This window comes from Agelaius phoeniceus, chromosome 8, assembly GCF_051311805.1.
Source record: "Agelaius phoeniceus isolate bAgePho1 chromosome 8, bAgePho1.hap1, whole genome shotgun sequence".
Taxonomy (NCBI): domain Eukaryota; kingdom Metazoa; phylum Chordata; class Aves; order Passeriformes; family Icteridae; genus Agelaius; species Agelaius phoeniceus.
In genome coordinates, this window is record NC_135272.1 from 7,301,386 (window position 1) to 7,324,232 (window position 22,847).

The 22,847-nt window shown below is 42.4% G+C and overlaps 1 protein-coding gene and 1 long non-coding RNA gene across 3 annotated transcripts; one reads left to right on the top strand and one right to left on the bottom strand.

Moving 5' to 3' along the window:
• Window positions 1–1,520: 1,520 nt before the first annotated feature.
• Window positions 1,521–10,822, bottom strand: RGS18 (regulator of G protein signaling 18). 2 transcript variants are annotated; one of them, XM_054638198.2, is made up of 5 exons: window positions 10,472–10,822; window positions 9,694–9,795; window positions 6,668–6,729; window positions 5,453–5,619; window positions 1,521–3,150 (listed from the first exon to the last, which is right to left on the bottom strand). In XM_054638198.2, exons 1-5 carry the CDS (start codon window positions 10,588–10,590, stop codon window positions 2,896–2,898), a joined length of 705 nt encoding a protein of 234 aa, XP_054494173.1. In that variant the 5' UTR covers window positions 10,591–10,822; the 3' UTR covers window positions 1,521–2,895. The 2 variants fall into 2 exon arrangements, with proteins under 2 accessions (XP_054494173.1, XP_054494172.1); XM_054638197.2 differs by having other exon boundaries at window positions 6,668–6,732.
• A 906-nt stretch (window positions 10,823–11,728) lies between these two features.
• On the top strand, window positions 11,729–14,028 carry LOC129123556 (uncharacterized). The gene is made up of 3 exons (XR_008534713.2): window positions 11,729–11,872; window positions 13,428–13,592; window positions 13,810–14,028. It is a non-coding gene; the product is annotated as an uncharacterized LOC129123556 (long non-coding RNA).
• Window positions 14,029–22,847: the final 8,819 nt, after the last annotated feature.

Genomic DNA, 22,847 nt, shown 5'->3' on the forward strand with positions numbered 1-22,847 from the left:
TACTTGCCCAACTTAGTATATGTATTATTTGCATTAGGGTGGCTCAACAGGAGGATTTACATAACTGTGACATGGATTCTGCCAAAACTAGAGAAGCCTGACTGTGTTCTCTGGTACTACCCAGAGATTTGTGCTGAAAATACATTTGTGCAGGGCCAGTCCTGAGTCTGATCAATCCTGTAACAGCATCACAGACTTGTACTAAACCCATACCTAGTTCATCTTCAGGACTGCAGCACAGCACTAAATAGTAGAGTGCTCATTTTCCCTCACTAAAAGGAGCCTCTTCTAGAAAAAAACCCATTGCCAGATAATTATTTCATTTTGGTTTATCTTTGTGTCCTTTGCCTTCCTTTCTCTGAGTTTATCTTGGCTTTCTTTTTACAGTAGTTCCCATGGCACTAGTCTGCTATAAATTCAGCTAGGGTTCATAATTATCTTTGGAAAACACACATGCATAAACAGCTAACAGGAATATCTTATTTGTTTGTTTTCATTATAAAACTCATAAGAGGGACTCGCACTGTCAGTACCGCAGACTGATGGGTTTGAGGAAGACCTCCCTGGAGATAAGCAAAATTTTCCATGTGTCTGTGAAATGAAATAAAGGGCACCTGCTGACTTCTATTTATCATTGCAGACCCTTCTGCCTAGCAGCTGGGATTTTGCTAACATGAAAATGTCTTAGATACTATATTTGTAATTCAGTTGGATTTTGGAACAGTATTAAATATATGTACTTTTTTCATTACTTTCCTTCATGGCAATCCATCCAAGATATGGATTCTCCGCGATTATGAAGGGACATAATCACACCAGGGTAGAATTTAGCTGCAAGTGTGCAGGTTTTATGTCTGTGTGGTAACAAGGCCAGTGCCAACACTCAGGTGGGGCTGTTCTCAAATCTCTTCCTCCAACACGGATCTTCGTACACGATACAGGAACACGCATATTTTAAATATCTGTGAACTGGCATTCAGACATTGTTGGTGATACTAGAGACTCCCTCATCACAGAATCCCCAAGGCTGGAAGAGACCTTCAAGATCTAATCCAACCATTAACCTTCCCCAGCCACAGTCAGCCCTAAGCCATAGCCCCAAGCACCACAGCCAGAGGCCTCTTGAATTCTTCCAGAGACCGTGACCCCATCGCTTCCCTGGGCAGCTCATTCCAATGCCTGACCATTCTTTCAGTGAAAAAACCCCTTCGCCCAGGTTGTGACTGCTTTCACTGTCAGAAAGAGCCTATACCTGGTGTTTTGAGATCAGGGGAGGGTGATGAATAAACCAGCATGGATCATCATTACGAATGTGTTTCCTCTCTGTTCCCCAGGTAAAGGTAAGAGCTTGGAGATGGCTCCTGGGTCACTGTGGCTCAGCAGCATTTCCTTGTGAGTTTGGATCTCTGTGTACAGTAACAATTTGTTTAATGTGGCAGTGATACAGCTAGAGTTGAACCCTAGGTGAAGTCTTCACATCTTCCTCATCAATGTACTGATGATAAATCAAATCCTGGAACTCTTTAAGCAGATCAGATTTATTGGAAGTTAATAAAGCAGACAGGGAAACCTGCAGATCCAGCAGTTCTTATACACCCCAAATTAACAATCAACACAAAGTCCCATCCTCAGGAACTGCATCTCTTCTCCTTCACCATTTACAGAAAGGGGAGGGAAAGGGAGAAAGCTTAAATACCATAAGAAACAATGTAGTATACAAGTCATAGTTACAGATAAATCCTGCAGCCCCTTCCTAAACTGAACCAATGTTTAAGATTTTAAGAACTGCCCCAAGCTTCAAGGTATGTCTGCATCAACTGTGAAAGAAAAGGACAGAATGACTGTGTGCTGACTATAAAAAAAAAAAAGTCTCTCTTCGATAGTAAAGAAATAAAAAAGAAGATTTCTTCTTCCTCTTCTACAACCTATAGAGAGGATATTAATGTCCAATGTAACTGAAACTTGCCCTGCCCGAGTCCAAGAGCTGTAGTAACAAAGTTGGTATACCACGACTATTTATAAATAAAAGTAGAAATATTTTATATTTATATACATAGACATCACCTGGTATTTAAGGATACACATTGTGTTAAAATAGCATTCTTGTCCCCTTGCTGCTGCTCATTTAGTTGCAAAAAATTAGAATACATGCATTTGATGCCAAAGCTAATATATACATCATAACTTAAAAATAGACAGCAGACATGTGGAATAAGAAAAATGTAACCCAGAAAATTAAATAGTATTTTTACGTTCCTCTTAAAATAGGCAATGGCCACATTTTAATTATAGATTTAATTATGCAGTGTCTTTAGTTAAAATAAATATAACTTTGCATTATACCTAATAATGATCCTGTGTGTTTTACAGTATCAGAAAATACCACAAATTCTCTGTGCTTAGTGTAGGAAATATTGCAAAAACATAAATGTGTGCAAAGACTGGATACAGATATTCTAACTGTGATGAAACTCTGGCCTAAAGGTACAGGCCCAGGATACATATGGGGCAATATCAAATGGCACTATATGAGACATTTTTAAGCAGGAAAATCAACTTTTTTCCCCCAAATCTGATCACAGCCTTTGCTGTGAGTTTAAAAAAACAAAAATCCTATATGAAAACTCCGCATGTTATGACTTGCCAATACATCACCTACTTTTCTATGAAAGTGAGATTCTGCTCCAGAACTCTGACCTGCTGTAAGTGAATCTTCTTTTGCTTCACCACTTAGTTACACCTGCTGAGGGTTTGGGGTTTAAAACACACCCGGGTTGCTGCAGGAGCTGGGGATGAGGAGGGCTGAGCAGGGCTGTCACCACACGGTGACACAGGGGGTGAGGAGGGCGGAGCCGGGCTGTCACCACACGGGGACAGGAGGGCTGAGCTGGGCTGTCACCACACGGTGAGGTCCGGCCGCACGCCCTGGAAGTCGCTGACGGTGAAGGAGCGGGAGCGGCGGCGGAGCGGGGCGCGGGCCGCGGGCCGGCCCTGCAGCAGGCCCAGGTAGGCGGCGGAGCGCAGGAAGCGCGGGTAGCTGTCCTGCTCCATCAGCCGGTACACCGTGCTCTGCGCCGCGTCGAAGGTGCTGCGCAGGGGCTGCCCCATGCTCTGGCTTGTGACTTCCTTGGTGTGAAAGTCCAGATTCACCTGGAGGACGAGGAAAAGGGTATTTGTTTAATGTACATTAATGCATATCCAGTGTTATTATCTACAGCGCTGATACTGTACACCTGATACAGGGAAAAGACTTTTCTGATAAGAGTGAAGCCTTAAGGTTTGAGCCTTCATATTTTCCAGATTCTGTACTGCATTAGTTTATAACTCTGAACTTCTTATAAAGTTAGCAAGTTCTCTCCACAGCTTAGACAAAACTATCCTTTTCCAGCCCCAGAACCAAGGACACCGTTGCAGCTTCAGGCCCAAAAAGTGCAAACAACAGGGAATGGAGGAGACCAAACTGGGAGGATGGGACTGCATAACCTGAAGCTGGAATTGGACAATTAACCCAAATATGGAAATGGACCAGAACCTAAAAGTGTGAAAACTTGTGACTTGTCGTCCATATTGGGTATATCCGTGACTGTATCTTGTACTGCCCAAGGTGTATCCTGTGAAGGCCTTTAATAAATCTCTGTTTTATTCCTTTAACTCTGCCCAGCCTCTGTCCTAGTAGCCTCTCAAGGCATGAGGAGGACCTTGAATCCCCCATACAACAGGATATTAACACCACAGAATTAGTGTGTTCGCCTTCAGTGGTGGCTCTCAGAAAGTCTCCAGAAATGTATCATTGGTACCATGGAAAACTGGGGAAACAGAAGAAAAACTCTGATATTTGACTAAAAGTAACTTCCTTACAGTGATCACTGTATAGTCACAGCTTCCTAGCTTTGCAATACCGGACTATTACAGATCTCCCCTGCTCTCATGTAGGATTAAAGTAGAACTTGTTCTAATAAGATGACATTAGTGAATAGTTAAAATTTCTGGTTTCTGTGTATTTTGTGTGGTAGGAAGGTGAAAAAATTCTTTTTTTTTTTTTTTTTTTTAATGGGTCTCTGGAGGCCTTAGATTGGGAAAGTATGTCAAAATGACTATTTACTCCATGAGCTGCTGCATTCACCCTGGGAAAGGTTTAATCATATAAGAATTTTAATGAAGTGACAGGCACTGGTTCAAGCACGTTATTTTGAAAAATAAGGTAGAATATATTTTAAAAATTGTTGAGCCAATCAAAAAGCGACTTCTATAATGTTTTTCTTTTCCTCCCTGAGAGGTGCCTGTCCTATTTCCATACAACTAGTTGGAACAAATAGTCTAGATCTAAGAGCTGAAGGGCAATTAGTGATCAGAAAAGGGTCCACTCATCCAAAATTTTATGTTCCCATCAAACTGTAGGCTCAGAAATTTGTGTAAAAGAGTTCTGCTGGACAAGGAGTCAGAGGAGATGTGCAAGCTCCAGAGCTATGTGGTCTCAGCTGAACCCAAGGGAGGAAGTCACACCAAAGCCAAGTGTCCAAGGTGAACCACAGCATCCACCCTGCCTGCACCAAACTCAAGCATGGCAGAGAAAGAAATTGTTATGTTACTATGACTTCCCTTCCCTGTCCTCTCCTCAGCTTTCTCCTGCTCATCTCTTTGTTTCAATCAGTCTCAAGCATTGACAGTGTCAGCACTTGTTACCTGTCCAGGGCTGCTTCTCCCCAAAGGCACACAGCAGGGAAAGGAATGGAAAGGGACATAAGTCCTCAAAAGTAGGCATTTTCTAGGAAAAGCAGATCTGAATCCCAATGCAATCTATGGGAATTGCACGTGAAAACTGCATCGCTTTGCAATCTTTTCACTAAAATGAGAATTACACCTTTTTCACCCTCATTACAAGGAAGCAGAAATTAGTGTTTAACTTCTCCTATTCTGGCAAATAAAAAAATACAGCTATTGATCTACTCAAACGCGATAGATTTAAAGGAAAATGTAAGTCAAAAAGACCTATTCAAGAGGCTGCTTGTGATTTCACTGAAATTTGATGATCTCCCAACCTGTTCATCTCCTTCTTAGGGCAGGCAAAAAATTATTTCTTTTGTTCATTTATGAACCCTTCACAAACTTCAGTAAAATGAATAAGTTGGAAATATGAAAACTTTTTTCATTCTTAGGATATTAAGAAAAGGCCTTAGTGTTGGTGAGGATTGTCATATCAACATCATTTTGTGCTGACAGTAACACACCAGGGATATACAATTGGAGGTGGAGGGGTGGAAAAGGGAGAGGGAGTCAATCAAGACAAGCCCATGCTCCTTCCAGAGTTCTGACTTTTATGAAAGTCTTCTTATATCAGGGGACTGTAGGATTAGCTCTTGAAGCTGCTTCTGGGCATGCACTTCTCAAAAGAAAGTTTCACCAGATGCAGTTGTGTCAATCAAACACTATGTATAATGAGAAAGGTCTTTACCTCTTTTGGAGCATCTTTCTGTATGAATGTTTCAAAAATGGTCTTGGCTTTTGGCAGAAGTTCATGTGCACTTTTGCTTTTCTTGTAATCCTCACAGGCTATCCAGAATTCAATGTTCTCCTCACTGAACTCAGTTTTCAGAAACTTTGTGAAGGCATCCAGCCCAGCTACGAAAGGGAAAGTTGAATTGCATTAAAAAATATATCCTTATCAGACAGTTCTCTTTCAAAGAGTCTGTGCAAGGTAGTAAAATATGTTTTGCTCCGTTGGAATAATACCACATTATAGATAATTATCCTAGAATACATAAATGCTGTAAGTAAGTGCAGTTTCTCCACTATGATCCTGTAACTCTCCTTACAGAATTCTCAGCATCAATAAAAAAATGCTACCAAGATCTCATACAATTTAGAAATACAATACAATTTAGAAAAAACATTAAGCAAAACATATGGGAGTATGTGGAAGTGGTGGACTTTATTCCAGCTGAATATCAATTCAGTTTGATCAAAAATCTATTTGAATCTCTGCTCATAAGTAAACTACTCCTCAGCAGCAATTTAAAATGGATGGCTTTCAGCATGTCTGTAATTGGCTTTATCCTGCTGTTGTTATGCTGAGGATATTTTCTTTGCCAAGCATGCTTCATCTGTGGAAGTAATGCAATTGTGTGGATGTGAACTGTTCAAGGAACAGATTTGAAAAGCCCACAGTGTCCAGCACTGTAGCTGAATCATACGTGTGCCCCTCCAAAATAAAGGCAGGAACATATGTGCATTTGATAATTATGGGAGCAGCAGGGCCTCTCAATGATGGCCAGCTTGGATCCAATCACTGGCTTAGAAACAAACTGTCAGGAGTGACAAAGTCTTTTCTTAAGTACATGGAGCATATGCAGTAAGGAATATTTGAGGAATATTATGGTTAAATGTCCCTGTTTACTGAAGAGACTCTTTACTGTCTGCTGTATTACTTTGTTCAATAAAACACCAAACACAAAAATTATTTTAAATTATTTTCACAAGTTGACATCAAGCTATAGCTGAAGAAGACAAGAAGAGCAGGAAACACATGCTGCCATAAATAACCCATCATACCTAGTTTAGGTAACTGGCATGTCTATTCAAGGGCATAACTGGATTTTATAATTTTCCATCCTTTACCATCAATTTTTCATTCTAACAGTCTGCATGGAGAGACAAAAAAACTACTGACCTTTCTCAGAAAGGAGTTTGTCAAAAGACTCTCCCCATTTCACTGCTTCTTCAGGAGACACACTGCTTAAGAAAAAGAAAGGAGTTAGAATAATTGTTCATACTGTGCATTTAGGAAGCTGTGTAACACACATTATCTGTCACCATTGTGGCTCAGGACTGTTCCACAAAGCCTTTGATTAGATCACCTGCTAAGGGAGATCATTCTCTTAGGGGCTTCAGGAACATTTCCTTTAACTCACTCTTGACATTTTTTTCCTGCAGAGTTATATTTCTTTTCTCTTTTTGTAAAAACATCAGAGCAGAGGCTTTTCACTGTGGTATTTGTGTTGTCCTACTAATCTTTAAGGGAATTGAGACCATGTAGCGTGGTAAAACTCATAAGGGAACCAGGTCTTGTCAGCTATTTAAACTTGAGATTGTCATGCAGACATGTAGTTTTGAATATGCTCATTCTGAGGCTGTTACCAGAGTCTGCTTTTAATGAAATATATAGAATTCTGTAGCCCGAAGAAAAAACTGTAGCACTATGGTTTAGGTGTCAGTTTTACAGGGCAATAGCACATGTAGTCTGGTTTGTTTACCACAAACATTTCAAATGCCATGTTAGACACTGTGCCTCATTTATAAAACTCATGTTCTTCATCAAATATGTCAAGTTGCACGTGTTTCATGTCAATTTTGAAAAATCTGCCCTAGGAAACAGCAAAGAAAGGGAAAAAAGAAGCAATTTTTATCAGTTGCTTTGTGGCTATGAATGTTTGGAACCATTTTCATTCCAGGACAAATCACAGAACACTGGAAGTACCAGTAAGTGACTGGTCTGGGATTAGTTGATCAAATCAACTTCTTATGGACCAAACGTTTCTGGAACATGATCCCACTTCCTCATCAAGGCTTGCTGTTCTGTTTCCTGATTTACACAGTTTGGGCTCCCTTGGCAGGGAGGAGGCATGTGAAGTTTAGATGAAAGGAAATTCCAATCTCTTTGGTAAGGAATTTAAGCCAATAATGACTCTGGGTTTGCACAAAATGTGAAAGGAGGCGTTTGGTTTTGGTTTTTGAAATTTTAATAGGTGTCACATGTTTCATAGCTGAAGTAATTTCTTGCAGGAATGAAAACTTTAACTAGGGAGAAGAAAACAGTTCATGAGGAGAAATTCAGGAAAGCAGGGGAAATCTGGAGTCAGGGAAACGAGACCTCACTCCCTTACAACATTTTTTAGTTATGAGAATTACAGAAAGTACAGTGAACTCTGCCAGCTGCAGGTTCCTGTACCTACAGAATTTTTTTTGGCCGTAGTGAAAGATAAAGCCTTATGATTCTAGACCACAAATTCCATTCACAAAGGCATGAAGTGCTGGAGAGGATCTTTGCTGCGTTTGGAAACTCCTACTGTGAGTTTCTGGTTTTCCTTCAGCATCTGCAACAACCTGGGAGCCTCCTGAGTGCAGCAGTGAGCTTGTGCAATAATAGAGAGAAACCAAGATTTGCTCAACTTTGCCGCTTTCTAAATATGAGAAGAAACTAATTTAAACTAATGGATAGACATTTAAACTAAAAACAAACTTTTAAATGAACAGATTAATTAACTTTTCTACTATCACCTCAATTTCCATCTGCAGTGTTTTATTAAAATCTCTTTCTACTTATTTTAGTAAGTCTGTGTGAAAAATGGAAATTATAAAAGCTAAGTAAATCACTTAATAAATTTCAAACTATTATCTCACTTTATTATTTGAAAAAGAGTAAATTTATTAGGTTGTTTTTTTTCCATTTTTGACAAATATCATTGTCACTTTAATCCAAATATAAGACCAGCAAAAATCTACAAGTTTCTCTTTCATACAAGAACAGTCAAATCTCTGTTAGTCAGGCACCAGCTGAGAGTAACATGGTAAAAGACAGCTGGCTGAATGAGGAAATGATGTTAAAAGGAGGAAATTCTTCAGAGAATTGTTACTGCTCTGAAAGTGCCATCTGGCAGATTGTAAGAATGCAGTGAATGGCTGTACTTTGCATTAAATACCTGGGGTATGTGAGCCACACAGCACTCTCTGCCTCTACTTTCTCTTTACAAATGCAATCTTAGAATGGTTTGACATGTCTGCAACCAGGACATCTGCAAACGTGACTCAGATGCACCGGTGGGATTGTTTAAATACCCCCTCCCCAGCCACTTTTCCACGGGTTCTGGAAGCAGAGTTTGGGCCCTTAGGTGACCTCTACCACGTGCTTATTAATTAGCACATTAGTGGCTTGTAGAAGCAGCTCTGGTGAAAGCAGGCAGCTTGGTCCAGAAAGTGGGAAGTGCTGGAATAAGAGAAAAGGCTGTGGTAAGCACTGAAGTGTTCTCGAATGATTTGTGGTGGGAAAAAAGGACTGATACATTCTTTTGGCCACAGTGTTGTAGCATTCTACTTATTTCTTCTTCTCAGTCAGGACCTACAAATGCAATTCTTAATATAGCGGTGATGTCTTGGTACTCCATTGAAGTGAGGAATTAAACTCTTATGGAAGTCAGTAAACCCAAGATTGTACCCTGCATCTTTATGGTAAATACTAGGGACAATACTACCAAAGTGTATGAATTTTGGAGACAAGAGTGTTCAACCAATTACTGCAGTTGCTGAGGAACTCTGCATTCACTATTCAACACAGCTATGGCATTTGTGCATCACAGAAGCATTTGGAAAACCTGCTTTGCTGAATGATTTTCCTGCCAGCTGCATTTCTGAGTGGATTATTGCTCTGTACAATCAGTGGACTCACACCAAGGCTGCTGGCGCAAGGTTTAAACCTCTCTGCAAATGTATGGGGACCAAGTGGTGTGAAAACACTGCTGATTACCTCAATGAATACCAGGTAATTCTGTAGTGTTTGCATGCTTGGGTTACACTGAGAAATTTTCAAAGTGTTACTCTGCCCAGTCTGAATGCACACGCATGGGTACAGGAAACATCCCAAGTCACACAGGTGCTTCTTGGAGGGAATCCCCAGCCAACCCAGTCTTTTACAATGTTTACCTTGCTGCTTTCGTCAAGTTTCCAGGTTTGCCAAGGTGATCACTTTCATGGAATTCAGGTTTCTGCAGGAGCAGGCTCAGCCTATTTCTCTTCTGCTTAGCTCTACGACAGAATTGGAGTAGCTTTTCAAGAAACGTTGTAGAAAGTTGGTTTTTCCCTCTCAAGCATTCTCTCCTTCTGCTTTATAGAGCTACCTATTTTCACTTACAGTAATGTTGGTGTTACTTCTCCTACATATATTATTCACATTAATGTTTTTTTCTTCATAGCTTAGCACATATTTTGCACTGGCAAACAAAAATGGAAATCCTTTAATTTTCAGCATCCTTTTAATTTATTTTAAAGATGAGGGGCCAAACTTCCCATTAGACAATGTAAACAGTTGGCTCAGCGTCTTCTACTTTTAATGTTTCACAAAGAAAAAAGGAAGTATTATTTCCTGTCATTTGAAATTTTTGAAAAAAGCTTTCCCGGATCATATTCAGGCTTTAGAGAAGCATTTCTCAGAACTTCTTGCAACCTCTCTTTCTTAGTATTTTTAGATCATTAATTTGGTATGTTTCTTGTCCTCAAAAAAAACGAGAGTTCTTTGAGATAACTCTCTTCTTAAAGAGTTAATATTTTACACATACAATTTCTAGGATTGCAGTTCTTGAGTTCTCACATATATGTCAAAAATGAAATTAGCTGTGCCCTAAATTCACCCCCACGAACTGTGCTAGAAGAATCCTTCATGTAAATAGAACATGCAGAAGGTTGGCATGACCTGAACACTTACCCAGGCTTGCTTGCCTTGTTTGGCTCTTCCTTAATCGCTGGTTTCATGACTTTGTAATAGGGTTTATCCTTTGAAGCAGAAATGTTGAGCTGGGGGAATAAAAGAAGTGGGTTCTCCATCTTCCTCTAGAGAAGCTTCCAGCAAGGTTCCCTTTGCTCTCTCGTCCCTGGTGTGTGCTGGCTCGGGCTCTCACATGCTGCAGCAGCCTGGACTGCCCTGGCCAGCCCCAGCCCTGTGTCCAGAGGAGGTGGTGCAGGAGGTGGCTCTGTACTGGCCACTGCAGCTGTGCCCACGCCGGGCTCTAAGGGCAGCTCTGGTTGTGCCCTCGTCCCTTAGGGAAATGACACTGCAGCTCTGCAGGGCTCACGCTACAAACCGCAGCCCAGAGCAGCAGCTGCTCCGTGCAGCTCAGCTCCTGCTCAGGGTAGGGTGACACCAGCCCATGCCCCCAAACACCTGTACATGCCCTAGGCTCCTAAAATTAACCTTAATGACAGTAATGTCGCATGAAATAACATCCAGCCTTCTCTTCAGCCCCCAGAAGCGCCTATCTGCCCTTAAACTGCCCTCTGCAGCGTCAGTGCCATGTGCTGCACACAGCTCCATCCACAGCGCCCTGACTTCAAACTCAGAGTTTCTCAGTGTCTCCTCCAAGCTTTGGCTGATCAATCATTTTGCAAACAGATACTTTAATTTTTGCACCATTCTTCAGAAATGACAACCACCCACTTCTAATTTCCAGTTCATCCACTAAATGCTCCCTCTTTCACTTCTCTGTCTGTGGATTTGTGTTTACTTGCAATCTCCCACCCAGGATAGAAAGTCTTTAGTTCAGAAAAAAAAAAAAAAAATCAGTGTTTTTTTAAATCTTATTTTGTTACTAAATAACCCAAAACTTCTCATTTCAGTTTACATAAGGTAAAAATATATTAATCTTTGAGGTTCATCAGCACAAGTTATCTCTTCACATACAAGTCTGATGTCAGTTAATTTTCTTGGGTTTAAATTCAGTTTCTGTTGGAGGTGTCATAAGAATAATACATCCAGTAAAGAAACATCTTCAGTGTTAGCTGAATGAGGCACTGGAAAGGGTTAAAATTACTGCCATTAATTGATTAAGAATTTAATAGTTCTCATATTTTTAATGGCAGTGTCTAATTTTGATTTCTCAGGTAGGACACAGAGCTTCGAGGAGAAGACATGACCTCATTACCTCCCATAATTTTGTTGTGTTTTACTTCCATAGGTACTTCTGGTGAGAGTTCCACTGTGGCCTTTTTCGTGCGAAGCTAAGGAGAATGGGAATGGGAGATTCTTTGAATGGAATATTCAAAAGAAATGAAAAAAATCCCAACTCTGCTAGGAATCAAAATTTGTGAACCATTAAAAGAAGAATAAGATGTAATCTATCGTGATTTTTTTTCAGAGTTAACTGAAAAACTCTCATGTGCCATATGTGTGATGCAATTTTTAAAATCATACTGAATGAGGAACAGTGCACAACTGCCTTTTGTAACCCAAGGGACTTTAGGAAGCAGAGTTACAGTTTAAACCTAATTTTCAATTTCAGAGAAGGTTTATATCATGCATATTTTAAACTGGCTTTAACCACAGATGTGTTTAATAATTTATTCTGCCTTTAACAGATAAGTAAATAAAGATAGACTGCATGATTTTATTTCACTTTTCTGCAATAGTGGTGGTCACATGAGCTTTTTTACCTGTTACATGTATAAAATATTGTCCGTGCCTATCTGACATAATTTTGTTATCTGCTGATTTCAGCTCATGGAAAATATTTGTAATTGTAGCCTCCACATCCTATCTAAGCTGATTTAAGGAAGATTTGGAGATGGAATATAATTCAGAAGTGAATTATGAGGGGCCACTGTGCCAGGCAGCTTCTAGATGGGGATGAGCAGCTGTGTCCCCTCTTTCAGCACCCACCAGCCATGATCTGAAGGGCCTGTCCAACTCACTCTTCAATGACTCTACATGGGTTTTATTCCTTAGATGATTGAATTATTCCTGTACTACAGTGCAAGCAATTGTGTCAGTCCTGACTGCAGCAGTGTGCTCTGCACCTCCTGAGAATTCACTTAGAAATCTGGAATGTGGAGAGGGGGGAAATAATCACAAACAATTTTCCCCTACTCACCCACACTTCCCCCCCCCCCCCCCCCCATTAATAGAAAGCTTATACTAAATCTAGGCCATGAAGTAGCCAAATTACATCCAAGTCAGTCTGTGTTTTGTCAGCACTGCTGCTGGTGCTAATGAGCATCCCTGTTTTGAATTGTAAGCTACAGTAGTTATAGTAACAGTATTAATGACCCTGTAAATGCTTCTGGGCCATTTTGGGTGCTGCAGGATGATGATACAGGAAAACGAATAAGTTATTTTAAAACCAGATAAAGCACACCTACAATATTATGTTGATGACATGACTAGAGATCTAGAAAGCTCTAAAAAAATTTGTGATGAGAACTAAATGTCCTGTTTCCCAACCGTTTCTCTAACCACTGAAATATATTCACAAATCTATTGGGAAGGAGGCTACTGATTTTTAAGCCCTCAAATCAAGATTCTGAAATATGAGAACAATATTGAGTTAATGTTCTGTTACTTGCAGAAATACATTTTTCAATGGTTGGATGAATACTAAATGTATTTTCATAGCAATCTTCATGTGACACAAAAGTAAAATTGAATAGTGCATAAAGTGCAGGATGATGAGGTCATGTCCTGATCCTTTGGGCCTTCCTGTCCTTTGGCTGAAAAGTGTCTGTGCTGGCTTCTGTTGGTGTTTGATAAGGTCCTGTCACAGCTGATGATCAGATCATGCTTGATTTGTATAGACACAGTAGCTGCCCTCTGTGAAAGAAATATTGACTGACAGTGTTAACAACAAGGCCATTGTATTGTACACTGAGAATGTAATGTTTCCTTTTTACAGGGAGTCTCTGAGAGATTCAGGCTTTCAGTCCAGCTGAATAGAAGTGCAGCCCCAACTGAGCAGTTCAGCTCAGCACAGCACAAAGAGCTGGAGCACAATGGGAAATCCTCCTTTGTCAGTAGTCCCAGAGCATCTCTCTCCAAAGCTGTTTTCCTTACTTCCCAGGTAAATGCAAACTTTGCCTCCTCCATTTCCATTCTCATGTTCTGGCACTGCACAGGCTCCTCCACAGCCAAGCTCCAGCACTGTTCTTATTCAAATCTAATCTTACCAGTATGGCTTTTCTTGGGTTAGGTTTCTGCCGAAGGGAAGCAGTATTTTATTTGTGAGAAGAAAAACAAAATACCCAAACCAATAGTGTTTTTACTGCTTTTTCTTACAGGAAGAAATAAGCATGGAAAGAAACTTCACTGAAGAGCATGGGCTGAAAACATGAATTTCCATATTTCGTTTTCTTGTAAAGACATTTGAGGACTTGAAAACTAAAATTATGTGTTTTGAACTAATTTGGTTTTAATTAATAATTCTGCTCTTCAGTCACTTCGGACCAATTTATCACTCCTCAATATTTATGTTGTTTATTCCTTTTTGGAAACAGTAATTGGACATAAAATTTAATAATAATATGATCCAACCAATGGTTGTTTTTTTATCTCTTCCCCATGAAGCAAATCCAGAAGGAAAGGAGTTCTATTGGAAATGTCGACTAGAGGATCTTGCTGTCTGCTAATTCAGGGAATTTGTTTAGTGGTGCCCTCAAAAGATGCATCCCAGGGGTGGGGTTGTTGTGTGGGGTTCTTCAGTTAGATGAGAATCATTGTGACGCCTGCACGCAGCTCACGTTGAAAAATGTGTTTTTCTCCTTTGTTGCTGCTGTTTAAAAGGAAGGAAACAAAATTGCGTTGTTTCAGATATGAAGCACTGACAACAGGAACATAACACTGCTTTTGGGGTCTACTAGCCAGGCATTGCTGAAGGACTTTTTTAAGCCATCCTTTTTTAAGCCATGATGAAAACTCAAGAGTGGCACAGGCTTGGGAGTCTTTGTAGCTTCATCAGAACTTCTGCCGGGGAAAGTGTTTACATCCATGCTAAACTGAATTAATTTATTTGGTCTTTTGAAAGGTCAGAATAAGAAAGTGAGTCTGCAAAGTTGACAGCTGTATTCATTTCCTGCCTGGCCCGCGGTTCCCGGCCGGCATCTCTGATTAGTGCTGTTTACAAGTGACATACATCACTGTCACCATTTATCTTCAGGCAGTCGTTTCCTCGGCTGAGCCCTGCGGTGTTTGCAGCCAGCTCTGACATCAGTGCTCATTAGACAATGGCGTGTTAATGACCAGCTTCCGGAAAGGCTCACCTTCCACACTCACAGGCCTCTTTTAAAATGTGGTTTTTTCATTGTGCTGTTCACCGGAAATGCTGAAGGCGGGAATGTTCTCTAAATCCTGCCCAAAATATCCTTCCTACTGGAGTTCTGCACTACTGGATTTATTTCTGTCTTACAGAAACCCAGAATGACTCCTCACATGACAACCTGATCTTGAGGGTTTTTTTAGTTTTGTTTTTTTTTTTAAGACAGATTTTATCAACCCATGGCATTGGAGCAAACAGTGGCAAGTTTTGGGCTGAGAGTTTTCTCGTCCTTCTGGGAAAGATGTGGGACTGTTGGTTGGTGATGCACAAGAGGGCTGTGACTCCTAATCCACTGACTATTAACCGTAATAACCATAATATCAAACTCCCTACAGAGCACAAGGGAATAAAATCTGTGTTGCATCAGGACCAAGTCCACTATCGCTGAACCACTGGGTGGTTTGAGCAGTGCCAACATGCTTAATGCTAGGCATCTCTGCTCTTCCAGTCAGACTATCAGGAACATCTCAGGATGCTGCAGCCCAGGCTGAGCTACAAGGGCAGGCATTGTCAAACCTCCACAGTGATTCTGCAAATTTTTTTTCAGCTTATATGTTATTATATTTTATTGTTACTTCTTCCTGATAACACTTTGTTCTTGCATCCTGAATTTAGCTGAGGTGAATAGTCCAAGGGCTTACAAAGTGGTATGGTGGATTTCCCATCAGAGCAGTAAAAAAAATTGGTACCCAAAAAACTTGAAAATATATAGCTAAATTTCCATATGAATATGTTAATATATTATCTTCAAAGTCTTTCAAAAGCATCTGAAGATATAAAAGCTACATGTCAGTCTGATCTTTCTCTTCAGTAATTACCCAAAGACGTTCATCATGAAAATTAGGTAAAAATAATAATGTTACATCACATTTCAGTGCAATCTTCAGAATGACTGAGAAATTTTCCAGGAAGGTTCAACTGATTTTTGAGGACTGAACAAAGTTGTATTCTAAAATGGAAGCTGGAATAGTTTTATTTCCTAGATTATGGAAGTTCTGCAGTTGTAGTTTTCTTTTCCTCCTCCTAAACTTAGAAATCTAATGAGGAGTTTGGCTTCGTGGCAGGGACGTTCCTTGTCAGCCTTTACCAGTCAGTCATAGTCTCTCTTCTTCTTTGCTAATACCAGAATTTCCAACAAAAACCTTCTGTCACCAGGCATCAGGGTACCAGCTTTCCCAAAACTGCTATCCAGTTTTTTTCAGATTTGCAGGAACTCTCAAGAAAACTTACTGGTTACCTAACACAGTGAGAGGGTGACGGCTGTGAACCCTACAGAGCCTTCAGGGAAACTTCAGGCATAGCAGAGACAAGGCTTTGCTCTAGTAAAGTTCTTGTGTGAGTGTTTAATTCCAGTCATGCAAGAAATCTTATCTGATTCGTTCGCAGTGTTGTGTCAGAGGTTGTGTGATCTGGCAAAGATCTGAGACATTTGGGACCTAGCAGATGTGAGCAGCAACAGCAGAAACAATTGAACCCATTCTTCATTCTGCTAGGCAGCAGGATGGATTTTATGAATTCCTCACTGTCACCCTGTGCTGTTATTACCATGACAAAAGATCTTGCCATTTGGGCACTATCCATTCCTTGAATTTTTCAGGCTTTTAGCCTGAGTCATGGCATGCTTCATGATTATTGTGGGTTTGATGATACACTTCTTAGCTTTTGCACGAGTTGTCCTTGGTGACCTCTGGTTTTCACACCAGATTCTCATCAGGCCCAATCTGCTGCTCCTGTCTTTCTCCTCTGTGTTTTTCTGCCACAGCTAGAATAATTGGAATCACAAAAATAAGTTTTGCAAAGCTTGCCAAAAGTGCTTCCTCAAAACAGAGGAAGCATGATATTTGCAGTTTCAGCATGCACACCAGAAAGGGAGGTATCCTAGTCTCTCTGTTGAGTGAAAACAGGTGATCATTTATCAGCTTCTGCTGTCAACTTGATAAACATGAATCTTTAATAAGTTTGATATTGCTGTGGTCACCAAATCTAATACAAATGTTGCACTTCATCTGTTGCTGATCAGCCTAGATTGCCTGAGGACAGACCGTTGATCTGAAATGTGTCCTTGTGGCATGTATGAAACAATTTCCATTCCAGTTTGCAGTGACCATAAGCCATTTTTTGCAATTCCTAGGGAAGGTCTGCAGATCAGAAGACCTTTTGCTTTACTTGATCCACAAGCACCTTTCAAATCCTAATTTAGATATCTTCACTGAGGCTAAGTATTTATTTGTTTTTCAACCCAGAATGATCTCCAAGTTTAAAGTGTTTGCTTTCTGACTATCAAATTCCAGTCTCATCCTGACCGATGTTACATGTTGTAGTATGGACACATGTTTCCCAGAGAATGGATCTATGGGCACCAAGCCCTTCCAGCACCAAAATAAGGCACCTCAGCTGGTGGCTGACAGTAGCCACGGCTGTCCCGTTGCTCCCTCTGTTGGAAAAGTTCTGACATGTCTTTTCTCTCTCGCAAAAAGGGGGCATGAACACCTCTGCCTAGGAATCAACATCCCACACGTTCTCCAGTCAAACCCAAAAGAGCTGTGTGCTGTGTCCCTCTGCTGCTGGTACCTTCCATCCTCCCCAGCTCATGCTGGTGAGGGGGGCTTGGTTCCGCAGCAATGAACAGAGCAGCCTTTCTTAAGAGCTAAGAAATAATCAGTGCAATAGTCTGATCGTTTGGAAGTTTTCTTCCCAGGTGCTTCCCTGGTGAAAGGAGTCAGTTGTTTGGGTTTTTCCAGGAAACACAGAGCCTGATTTCCAGCACAGGGCACTGGCTAAGGCTCAGCCATGGAGGGTGTGGGACTACAGCTCCTACAGTCGCCCTGGGCACAGCTCCTCCCAGCCCTCCTACCTTCCTACCCTCCTCCCTTTCGTTAGCACGCTCTATTTCTTCTCTAGAGGTAGTTTAGCTGCAGCTTGCCTCGGGTTTCCCCCGAGGTTCAGAGCTCTCTGTGAGAGGATCAGACCTGCAGCCAGCAGAAGGAGCAGCTTTGGTACCCCCATGTGTCCATCCCACACCTCCAGCAGATCCCTGCTGAGTCACACAGAATCACAGAATCAGTTTGGTTGGAAAAGACCTCTGAGATCAGCGAGTCCAAGCTCTGATCCAACCACACATCATCACCCAGACCATGGGCACTGAGGGCCATGTCCAGTCCTTAAACACCTCCAGGGGTGGTGACTCCACCACCTCCCAGGACAGCCCATTCCAGTGTCTAATCATCTTTCCTGTGAAAAAACTTCTTCCTAATATACAACCTAAACCTCCCCTGGCACAGCTTAAAACATTGGTCATATCACAAGTATCCTGGGAGGAGAGGCTGGACCCCACCTGGCTCCAACCTCCTTTCAGACTTCCCTTGTACTTGCAGTTTTGCTGCCTAGTTCACACCAACTCATCCCAGACATGTGCCATGATATGAAGATCCTTGTCGGCTGCCTGGGGAGCAAAAGAGTTGGCCTTCATGACTGTGCAAGCTCAGACCATCAACTCTCAGTTTAAAGATCATCTGTACAGACAACCCTTCTGTTCCTGCTGAGAAGGACCTGTGGATGCTCTTACCACCTGCTCACTTCTGATGGGGATCTCCAGTATCCAGAGCTGAGTGATCATGCACTGCTGTCCTGGTCACCCTCTTCCAATGACAGACCCATCAATGACAAATCTCCATTTGTGTTGATGGCACAGGCCCTGTTTGTTTCTGTTTCTGTTACTTTTGTGGCAGGGCTGTGCAGACGTGGCCAGAGACACAACTGTTCTCTTGATGTTTGCATCTGTAGTCATTTTCTGGCAGCTGAGTGCATGTGGGAACCCGCGTCATCTCAGCTGTAAAAAACCAGGTGGGCTGGGACCTGGGGTCCTTGTCTGGCTTCTGAAGGATCATTTGGCACTGCTTTGCCCCAGTGCTTGCCATGCTGTACTCATTTAACTGGTGTGATGGTTATCTGAGCAGAGCTGAAAACAGGGAACCCCAGCAAGCCCTAGGGGCAGAGTCAGAGCAGATACTTCAAAGCAAAATCCCAGGCTTGTGCCTAGGACATGTGAGGGAAAGCCTCCTTGCACAAGTGAGCCTCTCTGAAGTCTCTGGCTGCTGCAAAACATGCTCCTCTTCAGGTGCCTTATTTATCTCCACTTTCTGCTTATCACTTAAGGGCAGTTAAGCTCATGACAGGTCTTGCTCTAGCCAAGTGTGATTTGATCAAATGTTAGCATTTTAGCTGTTATAGTAAAACCCAGCAAAGCCAAGGAAAAAGTCATTGCTTTGGGTCTGACTGTGTCCAGGTTGTGCCAGGCAAACTGTAGCTGTTAATCACCATCTTCCTGGGTGGGAGAGGATGCTCTCCCTTTGCTTGAATACAGCCTGCTTCAGTAGATTGCCTGGTGGCCCCTAAGATAAAAAATGCTACGTGTGAGATTATCCTGCAGCATTTCTTGACACAGTCTGACCTGTGTAGGGCTAGAATTCTTGGGCAGAATTTGCTAGAAAACCATGTTAGTCATATGAAAAATATTGTGGTCCAGTGACCAGTGTCCATCTCTCAGTGTGTAACTACACATGAATGCCACAGCAGTGACAGGAGACTGAGTAAGTCCGGCTAAAATCAGTTTCTTAGAGAGCATGGTAAATTTCCTATCTCTCATTCCTGGTCTGAGTGACTCAGTGGCTTTGTGTGGACACTGTGTAGGGTGTGTGTTGGCACATGAGAAATGAGCACTGGAGCTCTCCAAAGAGAGGGATGCAGGGTCCAAGAGGGAAGGCCAAGATGTGTGTAGGGCAATGAGCCTTCAAATCCCACAAGGTATGTGGTGAAAACCAGTCTGCACCGAAGTGATGCTCAGTGGTGTTTATCTACCCTACAGCAGGCACAGCTGACTGCTGCCTCCTTGCTGCCCTTCTGGCAGCCTTGGTAGTACCTGTGCCATCCCTTCGCCTTCCATACGACACTATTGGAATTTTTCTCCTGAATTTTTCCTCTCCCTGCATTACCAGCTGTGAGCTTTGGCAACAGAGGTGTGGGTGATGGACACACACAGCTCCGACCCTGGCCTTAGTCATAAACACTGGGACAAAATATAAGGTGAAGTCTGCAGTGTGATCTGAACTGATACTGAAAGAAAAAAACAATGTTCCTTCGTCCCTGCAAAGCTCTGAGTAGGCTAATTAGCCAGGATGATGGCATGGCTAATTGGGCAAGGCTGGGTGTGGTGCTGGTACATCTGTTTTGCTCATATATACAGGGAGGAAGCCTTCTTGATTGAACTTGATCTGCCTGTGGATCCTTCCTAACATTCCTGATTTCTTTTGGTGGGACCAGGTGCCACCTGATCTATAGAAAGGATATAGGATGTCCTATCTCCCCTTGCTCTTTGTGAGTGTTGGACCAGATGGGTTCTGACTCCCTTCCAGACCTCAGTTGCTCTGTCAATAAGACTTGAGAGTCTTCCTGAAAACAAACAAGCCAACAAATTGCCCCAGCAAACCAGAAAATCGTAGACCAACCCAAACCCCCTTGATCTTTGTCTCAGCCCAGCTGAGGAGCTGTACCTTGGGCTCTCCATCAGTTTGCTCTGGGACACATGTTCCAGGGGATGCAGCTCCATGGTTTGGTATGGAACATGCATGGCTCTGGCTGAGCCAGGTGCTACAGATGCTGCTGCTGTGCCTGAATAATGGGCAGAGGCTTGTGTTCCAGGGAGCAGCTGTTGAAGAGAAATCAGGGAGGCCATTTAGCTGAAGTTATGGCAGAATCAAACAATAAATCCTCGCCAGATCAGCTGTGTTGCTGCAGACAGGGCTGTGCTGTGCACACCAGCAGTGGGCAGTCAAAGTCCATCCCAGTGTCTACCCAGTATTCACCCCACTCCCGGGGGTGGGGGGCCTGGAGGGGTGTCCCCCACAGCCAGGAGAAAGCAGAAGATTTGTCTTGTGTTAGATTTCCCCTCGGTCTTAGCACTGCCCTGGAAATTAGCACCTGACAGGAGTCTGCTGGCCAGGCAGGAGCTGGGAAGATTTCAATGTAAGAGGAAGGTAAAGCAGCTTTGCTTTGTTTTCTGAGATGAGTGATTTTTCCCCTCCATGTCCCAGTCCAGGCTCTTGTATTTTTCATACTTCATTAAAAGTGTTTGTAATTATATGAGTGGCTTCAGAGGCCAATTAAGCCTTCATTTGGAGGCTGCTCTGGGTGCTGGAAGCCCTCCATTAGGCTGGGCTTCTGCCAGGGAAAAACAATACATAGTCTTTAACAACTGTACCAGCTCTGATCTGCTTAATGTTGATTTTCCTATTAAGTTCAGCTAATACTTTTCTAATTGTGTGAGCTGGACCTGAAGCCAGGCCCAGTGACTTTTGCCAGCTGCTTTCAAGGCTGAATCAGAGATGAGCAGAACCCTCCCAAACACTCCCTGCACATGTGCTCGGCCCCATCTGAACAGCGGCTGCTCTCCCCAAAAGTGACTCAGGCTCGGCTTTGTGCCCCAGGTGCTGTTGCCCAGGGCAAGCCCCATCCAGCCACGAGAGACATGGATGCCAGGAAGCACACTCAGCAGAGCACCAGGAGCCTGGCACTGCATGGAACTTGCCCCAGGAGGTGCCAGAAGGGATGCCATGGACTCAAAGACCAGCCCCTGCCTGTCGATTAGCCATAGAGCAGGAATTAGTGTGTGGGCTTTCTGAGGCAGGTGATACACTACAACCTGCCCAAGAGGGGGTATTTGCAAATAGAAGGACATTCACAGCTCTTCCACAATGTGGAAGGGAGGATGCTGGCATGTTGGTGGGGTAGGAGACTTCAGTCAAGGAGCTCAGGGTGCCACTCACCTGCTGTGAATCTGCTGCTCACGAGGGGGTGGTATGACAAACCTTCCAACCCAAACCATTGCTTGATTCTGTGAAATTCAGGCAGATGTATAAACTCATTGCTGACCAGCAATGAACCTAAAAACATCTGATTTTATTTAATGATTGAATTGCTTTCTTTAATTAAAAATGGCAAGGCAATTAAATAATTTAATTTTTAAAATCTCATTTAATTTCAATTAGCTCTGATTAATGGCTATTCCTTCAAATAAAAATATCAATATGATAGAAAACACTAGTTTTGAATTTCTCATTTCAGGAACATTACTGTCTCTTAACTTTAAAACCCCCGCAGCTCTAACACAATTATCATGTGCCAGTCAAGTTTTAATGCCTTATTACATCCTAACACTGACAAATGCAAGAGACTCTGAGCTTGTGTTTGGAGCTGATTTGTTTCTGCAAAGCCCCTTGCAGGGAGCCTGGGCTGTGTGACCTGGTGCTGGCAAGGGCCCTGGGGTGACAGCAGGCCACCAGAGTTCACTGACAGCCACAGCACTCCCACGTACTTTGACTCTGCAGATCTTCTGGAGCATTTGTGTTTCAAGAGTTTATTCCTCTACTAAGGCAGGATTAAGAACTACATGTTTGAATTAAGAAATAAGATTCTGGTAGCCAAAATTGTATTTCTTTTCTTGACCATAAAAATTAAAATTTAAAAAGCAGCCATATGACAGGTTCAAAACCCAATTCAACATGGAATTTCTGGCAGCAAAACATGGCTTCTGTGTAAGGTGTTTGGTACACAGGGAGGGAAATTTAGAGAGCTTGTAATTCACAGCAACACAGCACTAGACATCCAAGGAAGTCATTATTGTAGATGGTTTCCTGGTAGCATAAAGAAGCAGGAGGGAACCAGGCTGTTTCAGAGCAAAGTTGAAAACACTAATTGACTTTTACTCACTGGAAAGATGTAGCATGACAAACGGCTTTGTGGTTTGAATCATTAAAGACTGAGGAGAGAGCTGCTGGCTAATGGGGCTGTACTGGGCAGAAATGGCTGTGCTGGGGTTGCTGTGAGCAATCTGCAAGGTGTGCTCATAAAGCATTGGAGGAGTCCGCAGGACCCTGGCTGGCACAGCGTGCCAGGGGGAAGAGGGGCTGAAAAGGATCAGAAAGGGACTGGCCAGCACCTGATGCTTGC

Bases quoted from the DNA above. Each gene is read 5' to 3' on its own strand.
- RGS18 (XM_054638197.2), bottom strand. From the start codon at position 10,590: ATGGAGAACCCACTTCTTTTATTCCCCCAGCTCAACATTTCTGCTTCA. The intron at 9,796-10,471 runs GTAAGTGTTCAG...ATTCTGTCGTAG, and splicing joins AACAAGGCAAGCAAGCCTGG to AGCTAAGCAGAAGAGAAATA. The intron at 6,733-9,693 runs GTAAACATTGTA...CTTTTTCTTAAG, and splicing joins AACTTGACGAAAGCAGCAAG to CAGTGTGTCTCCTGAAGAAG.